The 7,833-nt window shown below is 41.9% G+C and overlaps 1 protein-coding gene across 5 annotated transcripts; it reads left to right on the forward strand.

Moving 5' to 3' along the window:
• Positions 1-883: 883 nt before the first annotated feature.
• On the forward strand, positions 884-2,308 carry LOC107813195 (uncharacterized). Of its 5 annotated transcripts, none has more exons than XR_012709003.1 (5): positions 884-1,176; positions 1,251-1,335; positions 1,695-1,749; positions 2,105-2,151; positions 2,243-2,292. XR_012709003.1 is itself a non-coding variant. In XM_075252568.1 (4 exons), the coding sequence occupies exons 1-3, from the start codon at positions 1,006-1,008 to the stop codon at positions 2,119-2,121; spliced, it is 243 nt and encodes an 80-aa protein (XP_075108669.1). In that variant the 5' UTR covers positions 901-1,005; the 3' UTR covers positions 2,122-2,151; positions 2,243-2,292. The 5 variants fall into 5 exon arrangements, 3 of the variants coding, with proteins under 3 accessions (XP_016493919.2, XP_075108669.1, XP_016493911.2); XR_012709002.1 differs by having other exon boundaries at positions 885-1,176; positions 1,695-1,754; XM_075252568.1 differs by lacking the exon at positions 1,251-1,335 and having other exon boundaries at positions 901-1,176.
• Positions 2,309-7,833: the final 5,525 nt, after the last annotated feature.

Here is a 7,833-nt window from a genome sequence, read left to right on the forward strand (position 1 = left end):
AGAAACTAGATTTTTCCCAAGTCCAAAACATCTCGTGGCCTATCCGAAACTCACCCGAGCCCTCGGGGCTCCAAACCAAACATGCACACAAGTCCAAAAAATCATACGAACTTGCTCGCGCAATCAAATCGCCAAAATAACACCTAGAACTCTAAATTTAGCACCAAATCAAATGAACTTCTCAAGAACACTTTGAAACTTCTAATTTCTCAACTGGACGTCCGAATCACGTCAAATCAACTCCATTTCTCACCAAATTTCACAAACATGTCTTAAATATCATAATGAACCTGTACCGGGCTCCGAAACCAAAATACGGACCCGATACTAACAATGACAAATATCAATCAATTCTTAAAAACAAATAATTTCCAAACTTTTAATTTTCATCAAAAATTAATAACTCAAGCTAGGGACCTCCAAATTCGATTCCGGGCATACGCCCAGGTCCCATAATTCGATACGGACCTACCGGGACCATCAGAGCACGAATCCGGGTCCGTTTATCAAAAATATTGACCGAGGTCAACTACAATCAACTTTTAAGGCAAACATTCTTATTTTCATTAGTTTTCAACATAAAAGCTTTTCGGAAACCTGCCCGGACTGCGCACACAAATCTAGGAGGGTAAAAATACGATTTTAAGGCTTAAGAGCACATATTCGAGTTCTAAAACATAAGATGACCTTTTGGGTCATCACATAAAAAGACAAGAATTAGCGACAAACAAATTTTGTAGCTAAACGGATTAATTTGTTGCTAATTTAATTTAGCGACATATTAAGAAATTTTATTCGTTATAAACGATTTAGCGAGAAGTTTGTAGCTATTTTTTAATAGTAATTGTAGTATAACTCTAATCCAATTAGAAAAACATGCCCATGCAAAGCTAATTGATGGATAAGGGACCGTCAAAGAATATGTGGGTGGTGTAAGCTCGTTATCCATTTCCACTTTAATTAAGAAGCACAAAAATTAAATGAAAAGACTGTCAACAAAGAAAAATGGCTAGTTTTTCCACATCTTGCTGCTTTGCCAAACCTTCAATTACACCAAATATTCCTCTAATTTCACACGGTAATACCAGAACTGATTATTACAAGGGAAATAATCCACTGAGGCGCCAGAGATTTATTACTTCTGCGTCAAAATCTGGTGGTTTTTCTCTTAAATCAGTGAGTCTCTAACTCTCTTTTATTCAAATATATTTCCTTATTGAAATTCTGGTAAATCTTAATTTGTTGTCCAGATCGATCGTGTTTTGATCACCTCTTCAGTTCATAATTTTAGACTGCATGTGCAAATTTTCGTTATTTCAAGATTGAGAATTAGAGGTAAGATGTATGGTGACATAACATAATTGCGTTAACATATTAATTATAAGAATGGATTGAGGATATTCAAAAATAGTTCACGGGGCAGTCAGGTCCACAAAGTATCATGCGTTCACGCAAGGTCCGTGGAAGGGCCACACCCCAAAAGAGTGTGATATGGCAGCCTATCCCGATGCAAACATTAGTGGCAAACATTAGTGGCTGATTCCACGACCCCGAACACGTACCTATATATATAGTTTATAAAGAAACAACTTGACCATTGCTCCAAGGCTTTCATTATAAATGAGTTCATTTAGTTGCAAAATATTTTTATTGGAGTTATTGAACGTTTTGATTTAAATTAATGAAACTTGCAGATTGTGAATAGGTGTGAAAATTGCGGAGGTCAAGGTGCTATAGATTGTCCTGGATGTAAGGTACTCTTATCTGATTAAATCCTTTAATATTACATTGTAAAATGAAAATGTAGTGTCTTTTCAGAGAAAAAGAATAACAACAACAACAACAAAATCCAGTGTAATCTCATAAGTGGAGTCTGGAGAGGGTAATGTGTACACAAATCTTATTTTTACTGTCTTAAGAAGATAGAGAGATCATTTCTAATAGATCGTCGGCTCAAGAAAAAATACAAAAGATGCATTAACAACTCTTTCAGAGAGAGAAATGGAATAAACAAAGAAAGAAGACTAAAATTATCCATTCTTATTAAGTGTTACAAGACTTTTTAAAAAGTAAGGCATAATTTTTTATTTTTTTTTGGATCCAGGGGACAGGAAAGAATAAGAAGAATGGGAACATCTTTGAAAGATGGAAGTAAGTTTTCTTTTCAAAGTGGAGAAAGAAAAAAGAAAAACACTGGGTCGTATTTGGTTGATCTTAAAAACTTGAAAATCTTATTTTGTAGGTGCTTTGATTGCCAAGGGTTTGGTATGAAGAGTTGTCCAGTTTGTGGAAAAGTATGATTGAGTCTTCATGCATCTGCCATATCCTAATAACCACAGTGATATAGGTTATTAGTTAAGAAATGTTTAAAAGAATGTGCGCCCACACATGTTAGATCCATTTGAAGATGAAGCTTGCACCAATCATGAGCTTGAGCACACTTGTATTTTACTTAAGAGGCATCACCTTGAAAACTTAAAAAAGGTAAGTAGGAGGTTATGAAATGACTACAAACATGACTGAAATTTAAATTTGGAGGCTGGTGATTCAGTTTAACATCGACTGGAATATCGGGGATAAAGTTATCCCTATTTTCCGGTAAACAAACGAGAAGGAAGCACGATCTGACATGACCTCGAGTAAAGCCGAGGGGTTCTACATCTCAGAGCCCGGTGAGGATGAATGGTGCACCCGGGACCAGATACGGCTGAGCATCGGGTCCGAGTAGAATGAAGGGACGAGACTAAGGGAAAGGACGGTTAGACGAGATAAGCGGGGAGCCATAATATCCGCCCTCAACCGGATGTTACATCGCAAATCTCGCCTGATATCAGCTGCAGATCAACGTTTACTAGATGTAGAAGATTTATTACCTTATTTAGACTTGTACTAGGATTAAAACCCCTCTACTATATAAAGGGGAGAACTCTTTCATTTTAAAACCATTGTTCGCATGCATATCAAAGCAATAAAAGTTAAATTTTGTCCTTTAACTATATTGACTTTATCTGGGATCATATAATATGTCGATTCGGGATACTGGTCAAGATCACATGCGACAACGGGAGAAAGTTCATCGGCGGCAAGGTTAGTAAATTTTTCGAAGACCACAAAATCAAAAAGATCTCGTCAGCACCCTACCACCCTAGTGGGAACGGTCAAGCGGAATCAACAAACAAAAATATACTCTAGAACCTGAAGAAGAGATTGACCGACTCAAAAGGAAAGTGGAAAGAAATTTTGCCCGAGGTCTTGTGGGCATATCGAACGACTTCGAAGTCAAGCACCGGTGCAACACCATTCTCTTTAGTCTATGGCGTGGAAGCTCTGATTTCGGCAGAAGTAGGAGAACCGAGCCTAAAGTTCCAATACGTGACAAAGATGTTAAATAACGAGGCCATGGCCACGAGCTTAGACTTATCAGACATAAGGCAAGAAGCCGCCTTGGTCCGGTTAGCAGCCCAAAAGCAATGAATGGGGAGATACTACAACCGAAAGGTAAACTTTTAATAATTTCAAGTCGGGAACTTGGTATTGAGGAAAGTTACACTACATACTAAGAACCTGATTGACGGGAGACTAGGCTCGAATTGGGAAGGGCCGTACAAAGTCACCGGTATAACCGGAAAAGGCTCATATGAGCTCGAGCCCGGGAATGGTGTACAACTACCCAACAACTGGAATGTGGCACACTTAAAGCGGTACTGCTGCTAAGGTACGAACACAATTTCCTTTGTAGTTTATTATGCTTTGAACTAACCCGTGCAGGTACTTAGTCGAGGTCAAACTTGAAGACTAGGTCTAAAAGTACGTGTTGCGCTCTTTTTCTCTTGGATAGGCTTTTTTCCAAAGTGGATTTTACGGCAAGTTTTTTAACGAGTCAACAGTAAAACATGCTACCCAAGTTTTGAATATTGTCCTGAATTCGGGACTGCAAATCACCCGCATTAGACCAATAGTATTCGAGCCCTCACAAGTTCAATCTTGAATACTAGGGGGCCATCACACCCTAAGTCGAGATCCTGAGTTCGAAAATTTAGAAGGTATTTTTTTATTTGTTCTATATTGAAAGCCAAGACTTGAATATTAGAATTAATTATAACGGTCAAACAGTCAATCGAACTGTGCACGTGTAGCTCACTCTCCCCATGGCAGAAAGCTTTTTGTACCTTCGGTTATGTACTCTACATTCAAAGTAATAAAAGAAGTCTACCTTCTATGTTTCATTAGTTCACATTCCCACCAGCGATATTATCATTAAGTTACTTAGAGTAAATATAGGGTTCAAAACCCTTAAGCCTACGGACTTTCCCAAATCGGAAACTGTTATCCGATAATAAGATTGGATAATTCGGGCTATCGAATTCCGAAGGCACCGAGCCTACTAGGTAGGGTCCAAGCATGAAAGGCTACGGCCAACTTAAACGGCTTGTAGACTTCCAAGTCCATACACAAAAAGTAAGTTCCTTACACATTTTTTTTAATTTATGAAAGATTACTGCAGACCCGGTAATGGAATGAGCCACCTTCGACAAGAAATAATTGTGTCCGATTAAAACATTCAATTATTTTAAGAAAGACTTCATTTTTATCGGATCCTCCGAATTTGAAGCAATTCGGAGTTGTTACTTGACCCAGGCCTCATCCGGGCTTTGGAAAAACGAACAGTCTAACTTATGTCCAATTCTATGCTAAGGCATCGATGGCATATTTTGAAGACTGAAATACGAGGTACAAATCTCGAACATAAAGAAAATACTAGAAAGTAAAGGACACAATATAGCCGAAGTAATTTTTATATATATGTACCGAAATATATTTACAGAGGCACTGTGAAGCGACCCCAAAATAAAGAAAAAATATACAAGGGAAGCAAAAAATAAAAACTATGGCATTTCCCGCCTAGTCTTCGCCAGGGCCTGACTCGTTGCCCGAACACTCCTGCTCGTATCACTCTTTCGCATTGGCCTCGGCCTCAAGCCTCTTTACCTCTTCGATCTCGGCCGCTAGATAGAACCCCGACATGAATCTCCTCGAGAGTCTCCCTCCAAGATAGCCATTTCATGTATTCGACCTTTGTTATTATACATGCCTCGACCTTTATTATAATACAGGCCTCGGCCATCTCCACATTGTTCTTATATTGGGCCAGCATATCCTGAACCTTGGAGGACTCGTTCAAAACTACCTCCAACTTGGACTTCAGTGCGGTGTACTCCCGGCCGAGGGCATCCCGTTCCATGACGATCGAGTCCAATTGTGCTAGGAGCTCATCATTCAGCCGAGACCATTTGTCGGCTTTAACCTTCGTCACTCGGAGCCGGTCCTTGGCCGATTCCAAATCCTTTTTGGTGGCATCCTTTTCTGAGGCCAAGAGATCCATTTTGCTTCTCAACTCCCCGGTCGAGGCTTTGACCTCGTTCATTTTGGCCCTAAGCTGGTCGATCAGGTCTATCTTCTCTTTGACCTGCGAGGTTGTGGCGTTAGAAGTTGCGCTTATCCTCTCGTTATTAATATCAAACACCCTTACCTTTTCGACCAGAATGACATGCTCCCATTTCAACGGCAAGGCCTCCTTTTGAGCTTTTTTCCGGCTCGACTTGGAGGACGGGGAGGTCCTTGAGGGCCTCATCATTTTGCTCACTACGAGCTTTGTACATGTCCTTCTGCCGGACCTACTCCTTGACCTCAAACTCGAGATGAGCCACCTCCATCCGAGACTGATGGAAGCTCTTGTGATGAAGCGCCGAGGCCCGAGGAATAAAAATGATAAAATCATTAAAATGTGCTAAGGCTAAATGAACCCTTTAAGGGATATAAGGAAAGGGAAACATACCCTGTTCAGCGCCTGTTGTGCCTCATTAAAAAGGCTCAGCGCATCTACTTCGCTCATCTTTGCTTGGTCCTCTTCGGTTACCAAGCAACGAAGGTAGCTGACTACCCAAACCGGCCTGGATAACACCCTGGTATCCGCCGGTGTCGTAAACATGACCGTTCTTTTACGGTCGGGATCCACGCTCGGGGCTGGAAACTGCTTCATAAGCTTTAGGCTTGAGCTCGGCCCACCTGATTCCAGCATCACATTTTTTTCGGGATCTCCAGGTGGACAAAACCGGAGTAGTCCTCTAGCGTACCGACATCCATGCCTACGAAAAATAGGTTAAGAGCTTTATCTGTGGCCCATGATGCCTCGGTTAGTTTTTCTTTAACGGGCTGGGCCTCCTCTAATAGAGACTCCGTGTGAAATGGTGACTCCAGAATGTCGATGACATCTACGGCTTCTCTCAGAATCGGATTAGCTTCTCGAGAAGCCGTAGCCACAGGCTTCCCCTCGGGCTCTCGAGCTAAAGAAGGTTTGGCCTTTAGGTTGCTTCCCAATAGTGCTGCCCGCTCTTCTACAATGATGGCCGGATCATGGGCGACAAACTCCATGTCGTCATCTTCAGGGTAGTCCCTGACCTGGTAAAGGGAGTCAGGGTCTGGTACCCTGGCCCGAGTACTCTTTTTGTTGCTTTTTCGGAACCTGACCGTAACTCTCTTTTTCTTAGCCTCGGTGTTCGCGTCTGGGGAGCTAGAAGACACCCTCTTTCTTCTCCTTTTCTCCTCTTTCTTCACACCGGCCTCGGCAGGAGGCTGTCCCAAAGCAAATGGTTTTGCAGATAGGGACGGGGTCTCGTCCTCGTCCACTGCTCGAAGCTCGGTGGTCTTGGGCAAACCTGTGGAAGGAAGAAAAGGATTTAGCCAAAATGCTAGTGGAATGAAAGGGGAAATCAATCAGTTGAAGAAGAATACTCACCATGGGAATGACACAAACTGGGGGAGGGGGGGGGGGAATAGATCCTCAGCATTCACCCGGACAAATCTCCCCTACCAGCCTCGATACCTATCTTCATTGATTCTCGAGAATGGAGCTTCTTTGCCCATCGAACAAGCTTGATTAATCCCCATTAGAAGATTCGGGGAATGTAGATGCGAAGCAGATGGTCGGTGGTAAACTTGGGCTCCTCCTTGTTATTGATAAAATGACGGAGGAGAATCACGATCCTCCAAAAATATGGGTGAATCTGCCCGAGGTAGACCTCGTACCTTTTGCAGAAATCGAGGACTATTGTATCCGTCGGGCCAAGCGTGAAAGGGTACATATAGACACTTAAGTACCCCTCCACGTGCGTGGTGATGTCCTCATCAGGGCTAGGGACGACTACTTCCTTGCCCTCCCACTTGCAGTCCTCTCGAACCGTCGGGAGCGTGTCTTCGGTGATGGAACATATACACCTCCACACCTTGATGTCCCTGCTTGGAGGCTTTTTCGACCTTAAAGTCGTTGTCTATAGAGAAAACTCCAGGGAGAAAATTCTTAAGAGGAGGTTCCGGGACTGCTTCCGGGAGGACCATTTTGACATCTGTGGTCGGGTTAGAAGTTGAAGAGGTAGTGTGTTGAGGCATAGATTTTGAAGTCTTTGCCATCGCTATCTTAGAATATGAAGGTTTTACGACGAGAATGAAGGTTAAGGTCGAACTTGAAGATTCAAAGATGACATATGAAGATTTGAAGATTGGAGATGAAGAAATGAAAATGTGAAGAACAATATATGAAGATTTGAAGGAATTTTGAGCAAGTAAAAAGTTCGGGGATAACTTAAGAAGGTTTGAAATCAGAAAGTAAAAAAGTGCAAAAAAAGGGAACTGAAGCTTTTATAGGAAGGATGTAATTAATGCGTGATATTTCACATTCAAGGATGGTCAACCGACGGCTGACACGTGTCCGAAGTCAGAACGGCATGACTGATAGAACGTTTCACAGACTCGTCAATCCGATAGTAGCGTACGGAG

The sequence above is a fragment of the Nicotiana tabacum genome, chromosome 4 (genome assembly GCF_000715075.1).
Source record: "Nicotiana tabacum cultivar K326 chromosome 4, ASM71507v2, whole genome shotgun sequence".
In the NCBI taxonomy this organism is placed as follows: Eukaryota; Viridiplantae; Streptophyta; class Magnoliopsida; order Solanales; family Solanaceae; genus Nicotiana; species Nicotiana tabacum.

Excerpts from the sequence above, each read along its gene's own strand:
- LOC107813195 (XM_016638425.2), top strand. The coding sequence starts at position 1,006 with ATGGCTAGTTTTTCCACATCTTGCTGCTTTGCCAAACCTTCAATTACA. Across the intron at positions 1,177-1,694 it reads GTGGTTTTTCTCTTAAATCA|ATTGTGAATAGGTGTGAAAA; the intron begins GTGAGTCTCTAA and ends TGAAACTTGCAG. Across the intron at positions 1,755-2,104 it reads TAGATTGTCCTGGATGTAAG|GGGACAGGAAAGAATAAGAA; the intron begins GTACTCTTATCT and ends TTTTGGATCCAG.